Below are 23931 nucleotides of genomic sequence, written 5' to 3'. Positions count from 1 at the left end.
CAGACCTGCCCTCAGTACCTCATGATGTACTAACTCATTAAGGTGTGGTGTTAACTGGCTCTGAACACAGCCAGCTTCATTCTTTAGCGTGAAACAATGCTTTGTTGACCAAACAAACAAACAACAACAAAACAACAGAAAAGCAACCCAACAAACCAATATTGAGTACAAGGACAACACATAAATGGCTAAATAACATAAATAGCAAAAGAGTGGATATGGTGATCATTGCAGGGTATTGGCAGCCCTTGTTTGAAACAAGTGTTTGAACTGAGGAAAGAACATGACCAAAAGTAAGTGTTTAGCTGTTTATTTTATTTTTAAACACAGACAAGCACACTCCATTTTAAGTTGACAAGCTTCAAGAGTAGTTACTCACAGTATAAACAGGCATAGGATTCAGTGGAGATGCTTTAATGTTGAAATATTGCTTCCAGAGGTGTGGCTGCAGCTTCCAAATGTGGGCATGCTAAAATGGGCTTTCAACCAGTCAATTTAGGTGTTCTAATATAAGTAGGCGTCTTTGTATAAATTGTTGGCTGCGTACTCCTTCCTGTGCTCTCTCTGGATAAAAAGAAACACACAGGATATAATCTGTAGCATTTTGGTGTTTTCTGCAGATTCATTGCTCTTCCCATCCCCTCTTGCTTCAGGATTAGGCTCTGCCTGGAAGTGACTTGGAAATGGAAGATATTTGCAAGCAGCTGAATATAGCAGTTCTTTGTAGATCAAATATGTCCTTTTGGCTTCTTCACCCAGCTTGTGTATGCAGTTATCAGGAAGGAACATTTGGCTATTCTGAGTGTGCTGAGGAGGGCCTTTATAACAAGGTATGCTTTACTGAGAAACGGACTTGTTTTTGTGCGAGTTGCCAGCCAGTAGTCTCCAAGGAAACAAACAACAGCAATAAAAAACAGAAGGAAACCCTCTGTGCACCCTTATGGCTTTAAAAATACCTCATGCCATAATGGTGTGAGGAGTTGATACTCCAGAGTGAGCAAAACACGCTGAAAACTAAGAACAAGGCCTGCTAGTGCATTCTCCCTGCATCCCTGGGGCAATGCCTGGCTTCCAGCAGGGTGGGTGCAAGGCCTGCCCTCAGCCATCATGCCCCTCTGCCATTTCCTTAGCCAGAGCAATCTGGGCCAGCAATGGCCCCTGCACTCCAGGTAGTGAAAGGGAGCACTTCATGTGGAGTCCACACACATCGTGCAAAAGCACGATGCTCTGGGGACAGCTGGAGCTGGGTGAGGGATTGTTCTCAGCTGTCTGAGGCCTGCCAAAATACTCCTGGTGCTCACCATCAAGGCAAACAGCATGGGCTTGCCTGGAGGGGTTCCAGCAACCAGGTCTGAGTGACACGGTACTCGGGAGTGATGAGTGAGGTAGCTCTGAATCAGCACTTACACAATTAAAAATCTTTCGTGTAACAAAGGTGAAGTTGAAGTGTCAATGGGCAGAGCTCAGGAGAAGCGGGGAGGGCTGCACGCCTGTCTCTTCTACTCACACTGCTGACACCTCGGCTGGGAATGCCCCAGGAAATGCCGGGGGAAACTCCTGCCCAAGCCTCTTAGAGCCTCAGTCACCCAGAGAAGGCTGCAACTTGCAGGCAAAAAGCTCAGCGCTGGCCCCTCTCCGTTGATTTATCCAGAGAAAACCCAGCTTCAGAAAACAGAAATAATTTCTGTAGTACTTTTTGGCCGATGCTGAAGTTTATGAAATGTATGCAAAACAGGATTTCTTCATCTCTGAGGGAGGATGGAGACGAAGTCTCTGTTGCAATTCATGAGTTTTGCATAACTGTTCAAATTGTTTTGCCCCAGAATCCACAGGTAATTCTTTTTATCCTTCTGCTTATTTTGTAGTAATATACAGTCATTTCTTCCTACCCCTACATGAATCAATTTCAATTAGAAAAAAAAGGATTTCATACATGTGCCTTTGCGTGCAGAAAAGTTCATTATGTATGCATTTTTCTCATACACTTGTTGCTAAATTAAAGCCTCAGGAGCGTGAACTCAAACCCTCTGGCTGAAGAACTAGAGCCAGTACTAGTGCCAAGCTGGTCTGGTGAGTGTGGTTGGGGTTGGGTTGGATAATTTCCTCAGTTCAGTTTTGTGTTGGCATCAGCAGGAGCTACCCTGCTAATTTTAAGGATCAGAGGGTCTGTGGACAGTGAGTTTTTCTTTTAGAGGCAAGATTTAAAGTAAGAGGTTTGCTCTGAGACAGAAAGAGGCTGCTGGGGAAGTTAGAGGTGGCATCACAAAACCTCCATCCTCCATTCAGCCTGGCATTTTGGCACACCTGTGACTGGGCTGGACTGAGATGAGTTGGGTGCAGACTGGAAAGGGCATCAGCATTAATTTTCTCTCATTAAACGGTGCATCATAAAAGTAATAAAAAATAAAATAAAATAAATTACAAAATTAAGATGATTACTTTGCACTTAGTGAACAGAATATTGTTCTGAACTTTTGCAGGGAAAATGGAACACAAGAGAAGTGTTTTAACCTTATCTGTAGAATGCACTTTAAATAGCAAGGCTGCATACCAGATACGGGCTGTGTTTTCAATACAAGCTTTTCCTTATAAAGATAAAATTTGTCTGCTGAACCCAAAGCGATACTTTTCAAAAACAAATGAAGAACCTCTACATTCTATTTTACTTACATTGGCAATATTTTATTCTCTTGCTATGTAACAAGCTTCTAACATGCCAGTGCCACCAGGTAGTTTCACGCTGCCGCACAGAACCAGGACAAATGAAGTTTCTGGACTCGGCTGCTACTTCACATGATGGTCTCACTGGGCATTCAAAAATTCCATGAAACAAGACAATATTCTTTCATTAACCCAAGTGATACCAGACAGGGCAAAATTCTTGCCATCACAGAGGAAATTCATATCTTTTTTATGGTAAGGAGAGGCACTGGCACAGAGCCCGCTGTGGTGGCACCACGGGGCTGGAGTCAGCACAGGGCTGTCACCCAGCGCTGCTCGCCCAAAGTGCTCTGCGCTTGTGGTATGCAAGAGGAGTCTCACCCAGGTCATCCCAATGTCCTGAAGTAACAGGTGGCCAGGTCTAGAGAGCAGGACACCGAGCTGCTCGCCTCTGTTGTGCCCATCTCACTTCAACCTCCAGGGTTTTTGTTCCTTTCTCCTTGTCCAACTGGCACCTCCAACTACAAGTACTTTGTGCACAGGCTGTTCCTAGCACTTGTCTGAACAGCGTCTGAGTTGTATTTCAGTTCAAGTTGCATTCCTGTTAATCTGAATGTTCCAATTGCTGATAGTTAGCTGATAACTAAATGAAAATTATGGCTAAAATCCTTGCTTTCGTGCCCTAAGGGATATCAGATTTGATTCACATGAGCCATAAAGACAGAAATGTCGTTAATTACAAGGTGTATTGACAAAGACTTAGTAGATGCTGGAGACAAAGAAGTTACTGATGAGTATTTGCTTTTAAAATAAGGAATAATATCTGGAAAAAAAAAGATATAAACAAAATTTTAACAGGCAGATAGATTGGAGCTAACAATACTGTCAAAATGTTTGTTTGATCATACCAGAATTCTTCTGTGTTTAAAATATTGTTCCTTTAGCACGAGATACTGCAAACATCAGTTCCTTACCAGTTTGTACCTTACAGCTGGTTTCAGGTTCAACATTTCAGCAATGTCTGGGGTTTCACTCTTGCTCTTCTGCTCCCTCCTCTACTGATGTGTATATTCTGTGGAGCTGGATAAAATGTGATTACACACTGCAGTCTTTCCTGATCAGGACACTTTCAGTCTGTCTCTTCTACTTGGTCTTTTTTTTTTTTTTTCATGAAACACATGAAGGCTTAATTATTTTGCCCAGGATTATGCTGCAATCAGTGAGAAATGGCTGCAGGAACATGCAGACAGACACACAGAGAGCGTAATACCCTGAGCATTGTTTCCCTAGGAAGACAGCTTAGCCATCCTCCCTTAAACATAAGATCACTGTGTGGGTTTGTACTTTTGGTGGATTGCTACTGGCTTCATGTATTGAAAAGGGACTGTACTATTGTAAAACAAGACAATTTTTTTAGACCAGTATAATTTTCAAATTATAAAGACAAGTACCAATGTTTTGCATAAGTTCCTCTGATGTTACAGACTTGCCTTGGCCTTATAGGCAATATGCAGTGTAAAACTCATGGCTGGTACATGTACTGGCTGTCTGCCTTGTTAATTTCATAAGAAAATGTTTTCTGCAGAAGGCACCACCTTAGGAAGCACCCTGAAGTTAGTGCCATTGCTTTCTGCACTGCTGAACATGGTTGAGATTTGAGGAGGAAGGAACTGAAACAAGACATATCCAGAGAAAACCTCATAAGACTCCGAAAAATGGTCATGAGATTCTGGCCTCCAGGGGTTTTGGCAGTTACACAGAAAGACACGTTACCATTTTGTGTTGTATGAGTTCTCACCTGACATGTTCATCACCTTGGAGGTTGTTACACGTTGTACAGAAATGAGCCACATCATGTCCTGTTCACACCTGATGTCCTAGTGAGGAACAGTGAGCATGGCCACTGGGATGATCTCTGGAAGGAGCCAGGCTTCCCTTCCCCGCCACAACACTGCCTAGCCCAGGTGATCTCCCCTTTGACGCCTTCCCCATGTGTGATGCCACCCCCTGCATCATGCTTTCCCCACGGTGTCTCTCGCTGCTGGCGCCAGGGAGGGGGAGCAGGTCAGCTCTGACATGGCTTTGGTGACAACTAGTCTGTAATTTTCATTTGGGGCTGCAGAGAATTACGCCCTGGAGTTTATTTATTAGAAAATAAAATCAAAGCCAGACTAGATAATTGCTTATGGCAAACCTATTTCTACACAAGGTACACTAGGTGTCAAATACTATTGGGTGAAATCATAAATACAGGGTGTATGTACAATACAGGGTGTGTGTGCAACCCTCTACTCATAATGGTTATTTTTCCCCTAAATGACAAGGCACAAAAGTGTGAATTTTAGGGGAAAAAAAGTTGCCAGGAGAATATTGCTGAATTTCATCCACTGATCTGCCTCCCACTCCTTTTTTTTTCTGCCTTCCAGAATCTCTGGATTCTGCTATTAATGGGGCACTGGAAAAAGAAGAGGAGTGCAGCAAGACACGGGACTACCTGAGGCCCCAGTAACCAGTGTGTTGATCCATCAACAGAAAGTACCCAGACATGTGGTTTCTTGCTATTTGAGATGTCCTCGGACATCCTACCTGCCTCTGGGATTTCTCCTTGGCTTTGCGTACATTCATTTTGATTGAACCAGTTTATTCCTGGATCATGTTTGGAGGTATTAAATGTTTTATCCTTATCTGTTAAAGGTCACTTTATTCACAAAAATATTAGTAAATAATGAAGACTAGGTTTGCAGATACCCTTCTCTTGGTTTAGACAAAGCAGCAAACAGATTTTGAGATGAAGAAGAAGCTTTCTGTCTGTGATGACTTATGGGCACAAGTTGTGCCCATAATATTTGTGAACATTGCTGTCTGCAAATTATCTACTGTTTGTACTGAACATTACAGAAAACACAGATGAATGAAAAGTGGGAAGTCATTTATGAGGAGAATTCTGAATAGTTTTCCTTTTTACAAGCAATGCAGAATAGCCGGCTCCTGGCATCAGAGCCATGAACAGGATCCACAAAGATCATCAAATCCAACTCCTGGCTCCGCACAGGACCACTCAAAACTCAAACCATGTCTGAGAGCGTTGTCCAAATGCTACTCGAACCCCAGCAGGCTTGGGGCTGTGACCACTGCTCTTACAAACTATGAGTTATGAGTTATGAATTTTGAGCAAATAGGGTTTTGTATTGTCCTTAGACTTCTGAATACTTGATAGGTAATTTTATAGCCTTGTATCCAGTAATTTGATGATTTGCGGGTTAGATTTTTTTTATTACTTTATTACTGATGTTTTGGAATTACCTCTAGTGGTAAGGCTACTCTATGCCCAGACATTTCTAATCATGCTATGTTTCCTTACATGGATTACCAAGCAACAGGTCATTGTGCTTGCATACATCTGTACAACCCCTACTGAGCCAGTCTGTGTGGAGAACTGAAGAGCATGTGGTACAGAGGTTGGCATGATTCCTGAGCTAATCCCGGAGTGCTTGCTGTCTTTGAAACATCAAATGCATGATGCGTCAACTACCCAGCAAGCACACATGCATTTCTGCCTGGGAAATCACAGTCAGAAGTAGTGTAACTGCACCTAATTGGAGACAATCATCATGATACTTCCCACCAAAGCAATGTGGATTTACTGGAGTGGCACAGAATGAAATAGCAGGCTCTCACTATGCAATGCACATTTGTGTGGTCTGTTCATAATAGATAGGGGAGGCCATTTAGGATGAGCTTGTTTTTCCAAATACGATCGTAGCATGAAGAGGTGTGGTATCTCCCTTACACGCGGAGGGAAAGCTGATGAGCTGCAATTGTGCCATGAACATGCCCCATTCCCATACACACCCTGGTGTGCTTTGTCTTTGAGTCGCATCCAGTCATCTACATCTGCACTGTGAGGTGGTGCACATCGTCCCGCTGTTCCTCCCATGAAACCACACAGCTATGCTGCAAGAAGCAGAGGAGTATTGCACAATGTGTTCAAACCATCTCAGAATTAAAAAGCTGATGAAAAAGTTATGCGGGATAATTAATTAGTGTATATCCACATGTTTGCTTATGCTTGCCATTTGTTTGTTTCTTTCAGTCTGCCTTCTGGTCTTTGAAGGGGAGGGAACTACTGTTAATTTATGCAACACAATTTGGAGTTTCAAATTGAACCATGCGTTGCCATACGCTTGGGATAAATGAAACAAGTCGTCCTTTAACCTCTCTCTGTTTATGAGGTGAGGCCAGCTCCTAACCTAGCCAGTCTCTGTCCCTTGTCCCTTGCTCTTCCATACTTCAGTTCTCCTTACAGTCCTGTCAATGTCCTCTGCTCTCACTGTTTTCTTGTGTGTCCCTCAGCACCTCCTGTTCCTCATGTTTGCTTTTCATTTGTCTTGTCATGTTTTCTCACCTACCTGTCCTTTTTCAGTTCTTCAGCCTTCCATAAACCCCCTATTTCCTGTTTCTCAGCTTTCCTGCACACCCTTTTCTACTCTGCCTTCATGATCCTCACACGTATTTTCTTGCCTCACCACCGTTTCTCTGCTGTCCACCATAGTCCTTTATGTCCTATCAAGTGCTCACGCATACCAAGGCGCCAGGTGCAATCCCAGTGCTTTTAGTCATGGAATTTCTTCAATCAAATCAGATTGCTGATCTGAAGAAGTAACATTTCAATGTCGTACCATTGGTCTCTTTCCCTAGACCATACACCAGTTGGCATGGCCTTTTTTTACCTCATGGTGGAGACAGGTAGATGTGGGGAAAATATATATATTTGAGAAATTATCATAGTTTTAAAACAGGAACACTAACATACCTTTGGACTTTGGGTAAGTTTCCTCAGGGAACAGCCGTCAGCAATTCCCTTTCTTTAGTAGTGGAAATTTGAAGTGTTACCTACATTAGAATTAGATTTATATTAGCTGAAGTTTATTCTATTCTATTCTATTCTATTCTATTCTATTCTATTCTATTCTATTCTATTCTATTCTACTCTACTCTACTCTACTCTACTCTACTCTACTCTACTCTATTCTATTCAATCCTAATTATTGTCTATTACATGTAGTCTGTTTACTGACCCGGTTATCCTCCTGCAAGTCAACATATTCTTTCTTATAGAATAGATACAACCTGTTGTGTCAGGTCTTTTGTCTGTATTTCAGGCATGTGTAGTAGATATTATTTCTGACGTGTTGGTTATAAAATTATTTCCTGGCTGCTTTTCATATATATCTATTTATGAGTGATTCATTTGAGACAGAGTAAATGTATAGATTTCTGAACTCAGAGTCCTGTTAAAGGTTCTCATGACTATTTTGAAAAAAACAGATTTTAAACATGATTAGATAGATCAAACAAAAAATATAAAATACAGTGTATTATAACAGAAATTTTACTTGGCTTCAGTGCAGCTTTTTAACAGCTGTCCTGTGTAAAGACTGAGCCATATAAGCATATGCACACCTACTCAGCTTCATAAGAAAATTTCTTAAAGATTTTAGCTTTTTTTTCTTTTTTTTTTTCCTTAAAGGATAGAACAAAGGCAAAAAGGTATTAATAAAAATACCTTTCATCTTAGTAAGCACAGCATTAAGAACATAGAGACTGCCAGAAGAAAGGAATGTTTTCAGAAATGTGATCTATCCTGTAATTTCTAGTTACAGTTAAATGAGAGCTCTGCAAATCTTTTTTACAATTTGTTGTTAACGATTTTCTACTTGAGACTATCTTTGATTTAATCCCATTCAACTCATAATTTTCAGTGGGCTTGCCTGAGAAATATCATCCTTTTAAACTAAAAGAGCGTAGATTTAGATTAGATATAAGGAAGAATTTCTTCACTGTATGTGTGTGGTGAGGCAGTGGAACAGGTTGCACAGAGAAGCTGTGGGTGCCCCATCCCTGGCAGTGTTCAAAGCCAGGTTGGATGGGGCTTTGATCAGCCTGATTTAGTGGGAGATGGGGGATGTCCCTGCTTGTGGAAGGGGGGGGTGGAATTAGATGGGCTTTAAGGTCCCTTCCAACACGTTATTCTATGATTCTATGATTATATCCTTTTTAGGGAGGAAAAAAAAAAGCCATCTGAATTGCTCATCAGAATGCCAGTAACGTGGGAGTTACACTCACATAAAACGTTTAAGACATTGCCTAAGCTGATTTTTCTTCCACTTTTTAGTTGCTTTACTGCCTTAGCTGCTTGTGGGGAAATATCTACAATAATTACTTTTGCTAATAAAACTATTGAGTAACAAAAATAAACTTTTCCATGGTAGCTCCACACAGTCTCAGGTGTCTGTATGAGTGTTTCACAGCTGTCAGCCACACGGGAGTAGAAACCATGGAAAATGCTAGAATGGCATCTGGAGCCAAACTGCGGGTATTTCACTGCTGTCATTTACAGCTCTTAGTGAGTAATGAGAAAGGAGCTGGTCCTCCCAGGGCAGAATCAGCATAGTGGCTGCATTAGTATTTCTGTGGCAGTATAAATTTTGTGGGGTACGTTTGCTTTTGCCTTGCCTGGCATTTGTACTGCATTATCTGTCATGGTACCTTTTTTAAAAAATACATGTTCACTGTTGGTAACTCATACATGCGCTGCTGTTTCAGGAAATAGCACTGCTGTAATTAATAGGCTTGAGGCATTGTGGCTGCAAGACATAGAACAAAAAATATTCTGTCATTTTGTGCCAGTTTTTCCATGGTTGAAAGTGCCACTTAAGTGCTGTTTATATTATTAAGCAAGCTATTTATAAAGCAAGACGTAGAGTAACAGCAACCTTATGAGTAATATCAGGCTAAAACAGCTGAAGATAGTTGCATTTATAGCTATCTGATAAACACATCACCAGAGGGACTGTGATGTGTTTTTGTTTGAAGTTTTGGTTTGGAAAGAAGCAGCTTGAATGAGAGAATGTTTGTGCCTGTGACTACTAGTTGGAAGTGAAGAAATCATAAAACAAGTTAGTATGGGGATGATAAAGTAATGATATCATGAATGAGATAGTTTACTACTGGGTAAGAGCCAGGACAAGTAATGACAGCAACAGAGCCTCCTCCATTTCGAAACCCGTCAGCAGGCATTTGTTTGCAGTTTCCTTCTTGTGGAACTCAGACATGAGAGATACTGACAATAGGATTGTCATTTTTTTACACTGCCACCACATGTAGTCCTGGTGTGAAGCACAACACTTCTTTTGCTGTAGAAGATGCTTTGACTTCCATTTGTACAGCTGCTGATTTCTTCTGAGCTTGCAGATGCTTGCATGAGAAGCAGATGCTGGGAGGGAGTAACAGTTAATTAGAGAGGGATGAGGTGAAGCTCACTTTCATGCCTGAGCCTGGATTTTTGAAGGAAGGGATGGCTAGAAGGTGTAATTCCCTTCCCAAACCCTTCCCCTCAAGGGCCTCCCAGCTCCAGCTCCCCTGCCATGCTGCTACAAAGGCATAAAGGCATATGCCCACGTGCCCAGGGAAGAACTCCGGGCTGCCCGGCCCTCCTGGCTTCACCCAGCAGGTCTGGGAGCATGGAGAGGGTCTGTGTGTTGTAATACACCTGCGCCTTCCTTGGAAGCCTTGTGCTTTAGGCTTCCTGACACGTGGCATGGGAACACAGCTATGCGGTGTGACATAAAATGGGATGTGGCCCCTCCATCTGATGGGGCTCGGAGGCACCTTGCTCCCATTTTTGAGGATTGTATCCTCAATGGCCTTATAGGCACATGAGTGAAAGAAGAAATAAATAACCCAGACAAAACCTTCCTACCTTGAAAAGGGGAAATGTAGTGCTACTATATCAAATTAAAAAGTAATGTCACTATGGAAAATTCTCAGAGTGTTCTTGAGTGTGGCTGGGAGAAAAGCCAATGCAGAAAAGCTTCTTCAGCTCAGTTTTGTGCACAAAGGCTCTTTTTTGTTTGCGTGCATATCTGCTTGTACTTCTGTTTTCCCATGCTGCTGAAGGAAGTAACACAGTCTAGCACAAAGCCAGCCTTACTCTTTAATGGTGCAAGATTTGTAGCACATCAGCAGGAAACAAGAGCTGGAAGGTGAGTTTTGCCTGAAAACAAAAGAAAAGATGTAAATTGATTTAATCTCTACATAGTTAATTCCTTTGTTCTTCTCACTGCTTTAAAAGAGTTAAAAATTCTCTATTCCAGCAATTATACTGGCTTGGAGTGTGCTTTTGGTCAACTCAGACATGCTCTTCTTCACACCAAAAAGAATTAATTAAATTAATGGTATAAGAAAAAAAAATATTTAAAATTATTCATTTTTAGTTTATAATTACAAAATTTATTAAACATAATAGTCTAGTCAGAGACTAGATAACTAGGTAAACTGGTAATAACTGGTAAACTGCATCATCTACTATCCTGAAATAATATTTCCAAGCACATCATTAAGAACCCATTAAAGAAGGCAAGCAAATGAATGTAAAAGGTTCATAACAAGGCAAAATTATGTATGTAGTCAGTATTCTCTTGCTTTCCAAAGATGTGGGGGAAGAAACAAAAACTTCTTCTAGAATTTTAAGAATTATTGTTAATTTGCATAAAATTATTTCTTCTAGGGCATAGAGGACCAAAAATACTCATTTGAGAGCATTGCAGAAGACACTGTAGACATGTGCAGGCAAAACATCTCGTGGCTGCCAGTTACATTATGGAGATGATGCAGACCTGGGATGTGGAGGCGTTGTTACTCTGGTTTTGACACCAAGACAATGTATCTCTGGACTGGATCTGCCAAAGGGCTTGAACACCTTCAGCTACCAAAAAACGTCACTCCCATTCCAGCCTTTCAGAGGTAGGGCTGCCATAGAGACTCTGTTCTCTCGACTCTTAACGTGTAATCCAAAGTGCTTGGTTGGGAAGCCAGGTTCCTGGTATTTTATGCAGAGCCTCAAAACAGGACCCAGTAGAGTCACATGCTGAGTGAGTAGCTGATCAGAATTTAGTTTCCTAAAGGTATCGTAATCATTTACTAGGATATAACCTAAGTACAGTCATCACGCCCATGGTATGCAAGCTGGCATACAGCAGCTGGCAGCCAGATTGCTGCTGTTGCCCACCCCATGCCAAGCACACAAGGGAGCAGACAGCTCTGAGGAATCCCAGGCAGGTTTGGGACCTGGTTTCTGGTTCCTGTAAGTGTCTGCACAGCACAAAATGCAGGAGTCCAGCCAGAAGAGGACCTGCAATTCTGGCCCAGCCCATGGGAGGAACTCCTGAATAGGATGGGAGAAGGTGCAGGGCTGAAGAAAGCGTGGTAGGGCTGCAGGTATGTGAGCATGCAGCATTTGCTCCCGGTTCAGGGAAGTGAATGGAGACAGGTCCTCTCCTGCATGTGGGCATGAATCAGTATTGAGTCAGGAGCCACCCATGCCACTGATGCCAACAGTGGTGCTTGCTGCTGCCGGTGTTGCTGTTAAATAGCACTGTGGGGTGTTTCCAATGCACATATACATGCAGAGCAGGAAAATTTTAACTCATGTAGAAAAATCTTTGGAGAAAACTTTGGAAAAAATGGTTTCTGTGAGGATTACCTTTCTGAGTGTCACCTTACACATGCATTTCTTCTGGATGATTCATCCTGTTTCCTTTCAGCACATGAATCTGTAGGAGTTTATAGCCCTATACAGTCAACTCTAACTCAGGGGGTTAATTGCAGTGGATTAGCTGCATCATGAACCAACTACAATGCATGCAAAAATCATGTTCATGTGGTGCGTGGACCTACAGTTCAGGCAGCTCAAATTCAGGTATCACTGCCCTGCACGGTTAATGGTGTCAAGTTCTTCCTCTTTGTTTTCTTGCAATTACCCTGCCTTTGCACAAGTTTTGCATAGAGTTCTCTCCCCCACCTCCAGCTCTCAGCTCCCTCTGGTGCTTTCAGGAGCCCCTGGCGTGCCCCTCAGAGGAAGACATAGGGAGAGGGTCCAACAGAGAAGCAAACACTTTAGCAAATAATTTCTGAGCCCTCTGCAAAGTAATCCAACACCCCCTGAGGCTAGGCATTTCCTCTGCACTGGGATTTTAAGGAACATCTGAGGCTGCATTTCTTTGAGCAGCTGAGCTGCTCTAACAGTCTGCTGCTTTTGAAAGGGGTGCTCTTATCCTCTGTCCCCTTCATTTTGTGGCTGGCCCTTCTTTCCATGGATTTATTTGGCTCATTACCTCAGAAGACAGCAACCTGCTTTCTTTTTCCTAATTATTTTTCCCCTGGGCTAACGAGGTCTGTCAGCTGATGGAGCTGGCAGTTAGCACCGGGGTGGGACGGGTGGTGGGGAACAGAGCTGGGGATGCACAGACAGGGTGACCTAGGGCAGAAGCTCAGCCCACAGGGTGGGAGTGCATCTTTCAGTGCTGCTTTGGACCACAGCTTGGTTGCCTTTGAAGGATCACCCTGTCTCCAGTGCTACCCTGGAGCCGTTGCTCCAGGGTGAGACAGAGGTGGACTAATGGGCAATTTAACACCGAAGAAATGAGCAGCATTTTTCCAGCCTTTCTGTCCTAGAGCAGCTAGCTGTGGGGTTGGAGAAGAGCCAGGCCAACACAAGGGAACAGGCAAGAAAAGCAGCCAGGGTGGTGGGATAGGAAAAGAGGACCCTGCCCAGGGCTGTCCCCAGTAAGGCTGAACAACTGGCTCACTGGCAGCTCCCCCCCAGCCCCACTTCCAAGGGAAGCCTACAGCTGGCTTTCCAAAGACAATCCTAAACACCGAAGTGCTTGCTCCTGCAGACGCTAGAGATTACAAACTCTACATATGCATTTCACAGCACAATGAAATTTGCCCCCCGTACACACTTCAGGGTGCCACAGGCACTCTCACCCCATTGCTGCTCCCCTGGCCAGCTGCCCCCGCTGCCCCACAGGTCTGAAGTGTGGGACTGGTTGGGTAAGAGCTGATGGATGAAATTTGGCTGCAGAGAGGCTGTCCGCACCCAGGCTGCCCCAGTGCTTTGCTTGGGGCTAAAGAGGCAGTGGCATAAATGTGATCTTTCTCTCGTCAGCAGATTGGTTGATCTCTGAGGAGCTCTGCCTTTTTGATAACCCCTGCCTCTGCTTATATAATTAGTTACGCAATGTTCAAAGAGGAGCCTTGGATGATGCAGGAAGCGGAGCCTGCTAATGAGAGTGGGTGTAGATGTGTGATCGAGTTGGAGAGCCAGCTCTGAGCACAGCCTCCTGGGGCAGAGCAGGCAAGGATTGCTGCCCTGTTAGCATGGCTGGCTTGGGACCTTTGCTGGTGCAGGTATGTTGTTTGACCACCTACTTTGAAAGAAAACATCTTGATTTTTATTTCTTCATGTGTTGAATACACTAGCTTGAGGGTGGAGCTGTGGATAGGTCCTGGGCCTGCTGTTATCAGTGGTGCGGCGTTAGGCTGTGAATTGGTGCAATTTTCTGGAGACAGCTTTGCAGGTGCAGGAGGAGACTAAACCTCCGTGAAGGCGGATGTGTACGTGACTCTTTCCTAGCATGCAATTTTGGGGTGGAGGGTTAATTTGTGCAGCTGGAAGGAAGAAGTCTCTAATCTGTGCATCATGTATAGAACAGATTGATAGCAGCTAGCATTTCAAATGTCGGTGATACAACAAGTATTTTGTTCACGTCTGGCTGTAGGAACAACTGAGTGCATGATACCATTCATAAGCCGCTGTTGAGGACAGAGTCTCATTATCAAACACAGGCAGTCAAACATTATGAGTCAGTGTCTTCTGCCTTCTTCCCCATCTGTCTCCCAAATCAGGAGCAACTTAATCAGAATTTATTAAAATGTAGTACTGGGTTATCATTTGCCTTTTAATTGTAACTTCACATTTTCCCACTTCCCTTCAAAATACAGTGCTTTCCTAAGTGGATATGTTGATTGTGACTCAGAGAGCTGAACATTTAAAAGGTAATGTATTTCCAAGAAAAACATCCAGCCCCACTGGCTTCTGCCTTACAATCAGTCTAAGCAAGTCTCAGAGATCTTCTCTCCTAAACACCCCTCACCCCAGCGCTCTGTATCTGGGCTCGGAGCAGTCACAGTTTTTTGTCCCAGCAGAAGTGACAACGTGGCCTCACATCCCATGTCCAAGCAATCCCAGTTGCCTGAGCTCCTCTCCATGTGCAGCCAAGAGAATTGCCTGATGCTGATGAGATGGTCTTGGTGAGTGTATCTGTAGGCACAGATTAAATTGTGGGTCCCTTCCTACAGGGGGCAAGGAGAAGAGACAGGAGCCCTGGTTTGGCTGCCCCCATGCTGCAATGGGAGCACCCTGGAGAGGTGACAGGTCCTGCCTGATGGGTTGAGCAGGAGAGAAATGCCTGATGATAGGTAAATGGTGCTCAAAGGGCAGAAAATATGGGAGGATTAAGGCAGAGGTGAAGAGTTCAGGGAAGAGCTGGCATAGAGGGGACCGGTGCAGCAGCATTGTCACTTTATTATTACCTTTGCTCTCTGGGGCCCATAATTAACATGCACAGGGAATTGCACACAGTCTGCTGTGCCAACTACACAGTGCTGAACCTTGTAACTTGAGCTGCTACAGCATACCGAAGCTCTTCAAACTCACAAGTGCTGTCTGGGCAGAGGACACCAGGAAGCCCCATGCAGGTGTCCCCAGGGCCAGAGGTGATTTCCCTGGTGGGCCCAGAGCGTGTCTCAGGAGAGGACACTTAGCAGGTGCTAGCCCCAGGTGTGCCTCCAAGTTTCCCTGAGCTTCTCCAAGCACAGTGAGGACAGGCAGAAGACAACTGCCCTTCGCAGAAGCTGCTCTGGGAGGATGGTGCTACCTCTTGCTGCCTTGAGACAGGCAGATGCTGGGGCTGCGGTGTTAGGCAGGAGCTGCTGCTGTGCTGTGGTGTGTAGTGCTGTAACACAGAGGTGAGCTGTGCATAAGTCCACGGAGGGAGATTCCCTGGGTGGAGAAACCTTACCGTTCCCTGCAAGCCCATGGCCTGTCCCCTGGCATGGTGTCACAGGGGCTGGGGACCACCATGGGCCCATCACCAGATGCAGGACTACTTTGTCCTGCAGCCCCTTGTAGGAGGGGTGGCACAGCCATGGCAGGGAAGGCAGGGGAGCAGGGAGGACCACCCCTCCACGCTGGAGTGTGGGTGCTGCACTCCCTCACCCCTTGTCCTCCTCAGTGGCTGCAGGGTTGGCCCATGGGGGTGCATGTGGTGATCTGGCCTGCATGGCAGCGCTGCCCATGGCACAAGGTCCTTCAGCTGCCCAAGGAGCGACACCAGCACCAGGAGAAGTGTGTCTGCCCTGTCCTTGCTGCTGGTGAGCCCTCAAAACAGGCCTGTGGAGCTGAGGGGAGTGAGGACGACAGGGGCATCAGGAGGGGTGAGGATAGGTGCTGTGTCTGACGTGGTCTCCTCAGCCTCGCTCTCCATCTCATCCAGGCTCTCACTGACAGAGGGGATGATCTGCACCACCTTCTCCTGGAAGTGCACTTGCTTGCGAGGAGCTGGCGGGGCCTCTGGTTGGGCAGGGGCTGCTGGTGGCAGGCTCCTGTCCTTGCTGCCCTTCAGGATGCTCTTCATGTGTCCCAGCAGCGAGCGGTGCTGCTCCCTCTGGGCTCCGTGAAACGTGTATGTCTGCTCAGTGTCACCAGCGATGGTCGAGGCTGCTGTGGTGCCTGTAGGATCCACATATTGGCCCGCCTGGGGGTGCGCCTCTTTGTGCTCTGGGCTCTTTCTCCTCTTGCTCAGCAGGAAGTAGGCCAGGGCGGTGAGCACCAGCATGGAGCCTGGGGAGAAGGGCACGGTGGCTGAGGGCTGGCCCAAGGCCAAGTGCAAGCCAAGCAGTGTTTAGTCCTGCTAGCTCAGCATCCCACACATCCCCACCATCTCTGGTCCACTGTCCCCAACAGACCATGTTCCTCCCCCATCTGCACTCCTCCCCACCCCAGCACAGGCTCCTCACCAGGTATGGTGACGTGCCAGACAAGGACGGGATGCAGGAAGCAAGCCACCGAGAGCAGTGTGTACCCCAGGAATTTCTGGAAGCTCCCCGGGCGCCTAGCGTGCTTCCAGCAGGCGTGTGCCGGGGAGTCGGGCTCATATCTGGGGAGAGAAACAGAAGTCCTTGTGGGATAGGGCACCAGGTGCATGACAAGAAGATTTGGACCTAACCATGACCCACCTAAAGGTTCAGACCCTTACTCTAGTTCACCAGGAAACCGGTGTGTTGGTGAGGGAAGGTAAATAAAGTCTGAGCCCTCCTTGTAGTGGGCAGAGGCCAGGGGCTTCATCTGCCAGAGGTCAGCATCTCAGGCGACCTCTCCTTGGCACACTTGTGCCTACTAGCTGCAGTAAGGTGTTGTCTCCTAGCTATCAGGGCTTTTGAGTTTATGCTACAAGACAGCAGAAGGGCCCAGCCTCTGAGAAGTGCATAAGTATTTTCTAGATTTTAATTTAAATTTCTGTGCTGTCTCTGGGAGGGAGCTCTAGGGATCTGGCTCTTTCTTCAACCCCGGTGCCTTGCAGGAGTTCACACTGCGTGTTAAGGAGATGCTGCAGACCAGGGTTTGTTGTGCTAATGCTCAGCAAATTATGGCACAAGCTTGGGTTAAAATAAAAGTTTAATTGGCTGCAGACATGTCCCCACTCACCTCCCCCCTGTCTGAGTGTGCTGGCCATGGCAGTAGGGGCAGGACCTTTGGTGTGGTACTTGCAGCTTGGCTAGGTCTGGTGCTGCCTGCAAAGGACGGGTTGCCCTAGGGAGGGCCCACCAAGGCTGGAGAAGACTGCCCAGAGGCTACTCACGTGAAACACATCTCCAGGAACAAACTGATAAAGAAGAAGCCTTCACAGACAGTGACTGCAATCCCTGAAAAACTGAAAGGTGGAGCTGTCAGGGGGGCAGGGCTGGGCTGGAGCACGCTCTGCAGATGGCAGAAGGGGCACAGGGGGCTGGGATTTACTACCCAGTTCACAACATAGACTGTGTGCTGAGGTCTGAACACTTTGCCTGGGTTTGTGGAGGAAAGACCCAGACCTTCTACCCAGGAGGGGTCAGCTGGCAGCCAGTATCACCTCTGGCCTGCTTGAGTCTGCATGAGCATGGGGAGAAGGTCACTCTAACAGGATCAGCTTACTCTTCTGAAACCTAACAAAGGAGATCTCGATTCCCCAAAGACTTGGATGTTGTTCCAGGATAGTTTGTTGCTGCATATGTGGAGGGGTCACCCCTACCAGCTCTGACTAGAAGGGCAAAAATACTCACAGCAGATAGAAAGCCAGGCTTTTGAACTGCCCTCGTTGCAGAGTTTCTACCCCCACGCCGATCAGCACTAGAAGAGAAGGCAGGAAAGATGCTGAGTGCAGGCTCAGTTCCTGACTCCAGTGCCCCGCCAGCTGCCAGCATCCATGCCCCGATTTCTGCGGCTGCCAGCATGGCTGCTCCTGCTCTGCAGCGCCGGTGACTCACGCTGACACACGAACCCCAGGGTCAGAGCCGAGTGCTGGCCTCAACGTGCAGCCCAGGAACCCAGCCCAGCGGCACCCCTGCCAGGGCAGCCTTGCGGCTGCGTGGGCTGGGGAGAGGTGCTCTGAGGATACCAGCTTTTGGCAGCTACAAGAGGTGAGCAACGGTGTCCTGCGTCCCTCCCACCCCCCTGTTCAAGCACAGCTGCCATGGGACTTCTCTCCCACCACCCCATCCATCCCTGCCCCTCATTGCCATTGCTTCTCCTAGGCTGGGGAAATCTCTGCCCAGGTCCCCACCATGCCCACCACTCCTGCACCCCACTTCTCCTGCTGTACCCCACACGTGGCTGTAGGGCAGCAGCAGGTCGGGGGAAACGTGCCAGCTGCATTCACGAAGGGCCGTAGCCATGGCATTAAAATCCTTTGCTAGGCAAACAGAAAAAGCTATAACAGGAGCAGGCAGATTAAAAACGAGGAATGAACATCCCCCCAGTGCCCCAGCCAGCACAGCACACTGGGGAGTCATTTTAAGGGTGATTAAGAGTATTAGCGAGGCTAAAATCTTCCCTGGGCTGGCCATTAGGGGCCAATAGCTTTATGGGATGGAAGCTTTCCTTCAAGATCCTTCAGGAGTATTTCCAAAATGGCACAGGAATGAAGTGCCTCGCATCAGCTGCAGAAAACTGGTTCACCACTGATCCTGCTCAGTGCACACTTGCCATGGCCTGAGGAGCCGGTTGGCTTTGGCTGTCCAAACTGTGGCTTTGCCCCACACGGAGAAGAAGGCCAGGCTCACAAGTGGGTAGGCAGGTGCCAGTGATGCTGGGTCCCTCACACCCACGGGGTTGGTCAATGCCAAGGGTCTGTGCCTGAGCACACAGTGCTTCTGGCCCAGCCAAGCAAAGCCCCACCAGGATGCTGTCATCCTGTTGGTTCCTGCTGTGTCACCTGCAGCTGCTGGTCCCCGATCTGCCCGGGGAACACATGGGACCCATGTGCCGCCCTCCTCCGCAGTGGCTGCCTCTCCAGCCCCGAGCAGAGGTGGGGGAAATCAGCCTCATCGGAGAGCTGTGAAGGGACCAAGCTGTGCAATCCTATATGCAAAGAATTGTCCTTCACTACCCTGTGATTGAGGAGCCTTCTTTATACTCTCCCCTACAAATGCAGAATTCATCCATTCATTCCTTCCCTACAGACAAACGCAGAATTCAACAGCTTGGCTGTTGTGCTAGAGTCCCTGCTCTGCCTGGGGAGGTTTCCTGATTTTGCACAGCTTATGCTTTATCCTCAAAGCTCTTTGGGTGAAGTATCTGCAAAAGCAAAGGGTTGTTTCCAAGGTGCTTGTTTGGGCTCGTTGCTGCCTTGATTTGGATCTTCTCCAAACCATGCGGCTGAAGGCACATGATTAGGAATTAAATGGTTGAAAGGCTGAGAATTAAGAAATAAGTAAGGACTCTCTCCCTAGACGTAGAAATCACAAGGCCTAAAATCTCTGAATTACAGATATGCCCCAAACATGGCAGGGATTTGTGGGGCTGTTTGATTATTCCTCGCTAACTAGCCATGGACAGCAGGACTGTCTGATGTGTCCCACACAACAAGCCACATTGCACTCCAGGATCCTGTGGGAAGGTGGGGGTTACATTTTGTGGGCAACCTTCTGTGTTTGCAAGCAGCTTATGGAGTTGGCCAGGCCTTCTCAGGATCAATTAGTGATGCTGATGCACTCTCCTCTCCCTTTAATATTTTTATTCCGGCAAAGCCTGTGGGATTCTTTTCTGCATGGTTTCCATTTCATGCAAAAACCTCATGCACCTCATCAGGCACTAAACACTGCATCAAGCTGTTTTCTTACCCCCTTGAGACAGACAGAGAAACAAAACACAGGCACCTCCCATTCCTTTGCTGGCCTTTTGGGAAAACCAGGTGGTACTGGGAATGCATCAGAGTGGAGATATGGAAAAGTACAGAGACCAGCTGTACTCTGTGGTGTGTGATGTCTGTGCTCTGGGATGTTCAGCTGAGAGGGGACTGCACTGCTCATTTCAACAAGAACTACAGAAAGAGATGTAGGTGATGCACAGTGAGGAAAAGAGATCAAGCAGATGAGAGAGATTATATTCCATTAAGATACCTCCAAATTGTAAGCTACTTTCAATTTTTATGTTCTAGCTTTAGTTTTCCCATGGCAGCAAGCTCATGTTTTCTCTCAGGAGCTTTAAGAGCGAATATGACCAGCATGGGGCTCATGTGGGCCAGAGGGGGATGGGGATGGAGAGATTTGCATTTGCTGGTTAAAGTTGTGTCCCGGCTCCTATCTGTTGCAGCCTCATCGTGATGTGCACTTATCTGCTGGGCGTTTGTACAAACTCCGGGACTCAAACCTCAGCCTGTTATCAGTCCTCCAAAGTACACTGCAGAGCACAGCCTCCAGCGTTCCAGCTGGGCTTTGGCTGTCCTTGGGGACCTGTGCTCTCTTCAGCAGACCTTTGTACTTTCTACTTGGCCCCTGACTTGAGCAAAGTGTCTGCAGTTGATAAAGGAAATGCCATGGTAGGAGGGCCTGCTGTGACCTACCCTGCGCTGTCTGAAATCTGAAATTCCCAGGGTCTGACACAGGCACCCCAGACACCTCTCATCAGGAACCTCTGGCTCACACCTCCAGCCTCGCGGCAAACCAAACCCTTTGATCCCTGCTTTGCTGATCGGGAAACTGAGGCAGAGAGTGCTGCCTGCCCTGCCCTGTGACAGCGAGTCAGCAGCGGTGCCAGTGAGCCCCTGAGCACACCGGGTGGCTGTAGCCCCTGCCCTGCCCGTTCACCTCATCCAGCTGGGTGGGTGAGCTGGTGATGTTGGCACCACTGCTGTGACCCCAGCTGCTTCCTGAGCCTGGCAAGAGAGAGCAGGGGCTGTGCCACCAAGGCTGGGACCTCTCCGTCCTGCCTGGCCCCGGGGCACAGAAGAAATCCCAGCACAAGGAGCTCCCCCTGCATTTTTGACTCCCACAGAGCAGCCTGCCCGGTTTGTGCAGCCCTGAGTATTTTGCTTTTCAGTCCCACTCACATCATGCTTGTCCCCCTGCCTCTTTTACAAGCATATCATTTAGTTTCCTTTCCAATTTGCGCTTTAGCTTGTTGTGACACTTACTCGGTGCCTTAAAAGGCGGCAAAGAAAAAGAGAGCTTGCTCCTACCTGCTGCGGTGGAGATGCCCAGCAATCGGCAGGCGTACTCCAGGGCACTCCAAAATGCCTCGTGCCGCATGGTGGGGAGATGAAAGCGGCGATGCCGGCCAGGCAGAAGCTCCCTCCTCAGACTTCCTGCCGTGTGCAGCACCCAGCTGCAGGCAGAGCCTCCCGTGCACGGGGCAGGGTGACCTTTGCGAAGGACCAGCCACCTCCACGGGGCCTCCCGGGGGAGAGCAAGCTACCACCGCTGGGAACCGGTCAGCACTGCTTCCAGGGCTGCGGACACTTGGCCTTTTCCTCCTCGCTTGCTGGGGTTGCTGGCCTGGGGATGATTAATGATTGGTAAGGGGGGGGTGCGGCTTTGGGAGCATTTGCACCCGGGGTGCACGCGTAGCCTTTCCTGCTTGGAGGCAGCAGCTCTGGAAGCCCAAGCTGATTACATGCATGTGAAGTCATTAGTGCTGTGCGGCTCCCGGCAGGTTAACCGTTTGTGAGGATGGCGGTGCTTGCTTTTGGCAAAAGAGCAGCAGGTTCCTGGAGGATCGTGGGGCTCCCAGGGGTGCCTCCTGCTGCTGATCATCCGCTGCCTCCTGCTGCTGACCCCCCTGCCGTGGTTGCTGCTTACCAGCCTGTGAGTGGTGTTGTGTCAGGGCAAATGTGCAACCACAGGAACGAGGAGGTCAGACCTGGTCCTAAGGGTCCTATAAAGCCAGGCTGGCCATGGCAGGAGAGATGTGTATTTGTCTTTTTGGGAACCTCATTATTTCTGTACTGCAGTCACCCAGCCGTTCAGCAGCACCACAGCCATTTGCAGTGGGGTCCCACGAGTGTCCTGACACATGGAGTGGGGGCAGAGGAGGAGGGCTGTGCATGTACACTCTGGCCTCTTTGTTTTGGCTTTAGTAGACGGCATCAGGGTCCGTGGCTTGCCTCTTCAGGACACAGAGCCTCTGGAGAGGGGCAGCCCTCGGCACGAAGGCTGAGATGGGCCAGTGCTGGCCTGCTCCAGACCCTTGCTACATAGAGAGATCAGCCCAGCCCCCGTGGGCAGCATGTACTTCTGGTTCCTGCAGGGCTGTGGGCTCACAGGGCAATGAGTCCACCTGCAGGGCCAGTCACTGCAGCCCCTGCCCTCGCCCTACCTTCTGCCCGTGCGGACTCAGCACCAGCCCCGCATGCGGGTGATCCCCTCTCCTCCCCTCTGCCCGCACCATGGCACCCATCTGAAGGAAGTAGGGCTTTAGGGATTTCACAGCTGATGACTCAGTGGTGTGCCTGCACTTCCTTTTCAAGAGGGATGGACAGAACAAGGGCACACCAGCGGGGCAGCCCCTGAATCTGAGCAGACCCCGCTGGGGTGTCGTGCTCCCTCCCCACTGCTGCCAGGGATGCCCCCTGCACTCCTGCTGCCGACAGCTCCAGAAATCACCAAGCTGGCTTAAAAACCCCGAGACTATGCAAACTGTCTGGGTACCTTATTCTTTGCTGTATTCTTATTGTTTTGGTTTGTTTTTTGACATCGATGTGTTGAATTTCAGGTGTTTGTTTACAAATACGAAAGCTAGAAAAGGACTTAAATACATAGACCAAAGGAAGGCAAGCAGTCTTTCGGGATCACTGAGAGCCGCTAGCCCAGGCTTGAAGAAACTGCAGCCCTGGGAGGTGTCAGCAGCCACTGGCTCTGCAGAGCGGGGCTCCCTGCCCACCCTTCTGTGGTCCCTGGCACCTCCCCTCGCAGGGGACCTGCTGCCAGTGCCAGTGGTGGAGCACACTGGGCTCGGTCACTCTGGTGGTCTCACCCCGAAACAAAATGACTTTGAGTGCCCTTGACAGCAAGGTTTCCTTTCTTGCCAAGAACAAGCCCCAGGGTTTAAAATAAATGCAAATTTGTGGGCGGGGTGGTAATGGAGGAACAGAATCCATTTGGGAGAGGCAGATTAATACATTAACAATTTAAGCCTTCCATCATTCCCTTAGCTATTGCCCAACCTATGTCATGGGATTTGGCTTAATTAGCCTTCCTGAGGGTCCTTGTCCCCTGCCTGAGGAGTCCCCTGGTCTGGGTGAATTCTCCACTCGCTATTCAGGGGTGCACTAGTGCTTCTTTCACTCAAGTGCCCAGGAAGGGGCATGGCATGAGCAGGACAGGCATCCTCAGGTGGCTTTGCGCCAACTCTCCTCTAACAGTTCCTTCCCTCCATTTAGGAATTTTTTGGCTAGTGCTCCTATGAAGCAACCTCACATGAACCTGACCTTTATCAGTAGAGGGGTCTCCTGTCATTCTGCCTCCTTTCCAGTGGGGAGATGATGCCCTCTGTGAAGCTGTGAGCCATTTGGGGGTTTTTCTGTGAGGCTTTTAGGAATGAGTTTATGCAGTCGGAAGAGGACCAAGAACTTATGACCTTACAGGGGATTAATAACCTGTAACCAACAGTGCAAAGCCTATGCACCGGCACAGCCTGTTCTGGGAGGCTTGATAGCAGTGGTCCCCACTGCACATTAAGCCACTTTCTTTGCACAGAGGCTTGCCATTTGCACACTGGCTGCCAGCCAGGATTCACATTTACGGGCTGCTCCCAGTGATGTATGGGTTGAGCTGGAGAGTTTTATGTCAGGGTTTCATAGCAATGTTAGTCCCCACCTTCATCTCTCCCAC

The 23931-nt window shown here is 47.8% G+C and overlaps 1 protein-coding gene across 2 annotated transcripts; it reads right to left on the bottom strand.

The window, feature by feature from the left end:
• Positions 1–14970: 14970 nt before the first annotated feature.
• On the bottom strand, positions 14971–21745 carry TMEM72 (transmembrane protein 72). 2 transcript variants are annotated; one of them, XM_040564457.1, is made up of 5 exons: positions 21282–21745; positions 17887–17953; positions 17427–17498; positions 16585–16724; positions 14971–16408 (listed from the first exon to the last, which is right to left on the bottom strand). In XM_040564457.1, the coding sequence occupies exons 1-5, from the start codon at positions 21349–21351 to the stop codon at positions 15948–15950; spliced, it is 810 nt and encodes a 269-aa protein (XP_040420391.1). In that variant the 5' UTR covers positions 21352–21745; the 3' UTR covers positions 14971–15947. The 2 variants fall into 2 exon arrangements, with proteins under 2 accessions (XP_040420391.1, XP_040420393.1); XM_040564459.1 differs by lacking the exon at positions 17427–17498.
• Between the last annotated feature and the right edge of the window lie 2186 nt (positions 21746–23931).

The sequence above is a fragment of the Cygnus olor genome, chromosome 7 (genome assembly GCF_009769625.2).
Source record: "Cygnus olor isolate bCygOlo1 chromosome 7, bCygOlo1.pri.v2, whole genome shotgun sequence".
Classification (NCBI taxonomy): domain Eukaryota; kingdom Metazoa; phylum Chordata; class Aves; order Anseriformes; family Anatidae; genus Cygnus; species Cygnus olor.
This window is presented reverse-complemented; position numbering and strand designations above follow the sequence as displayed.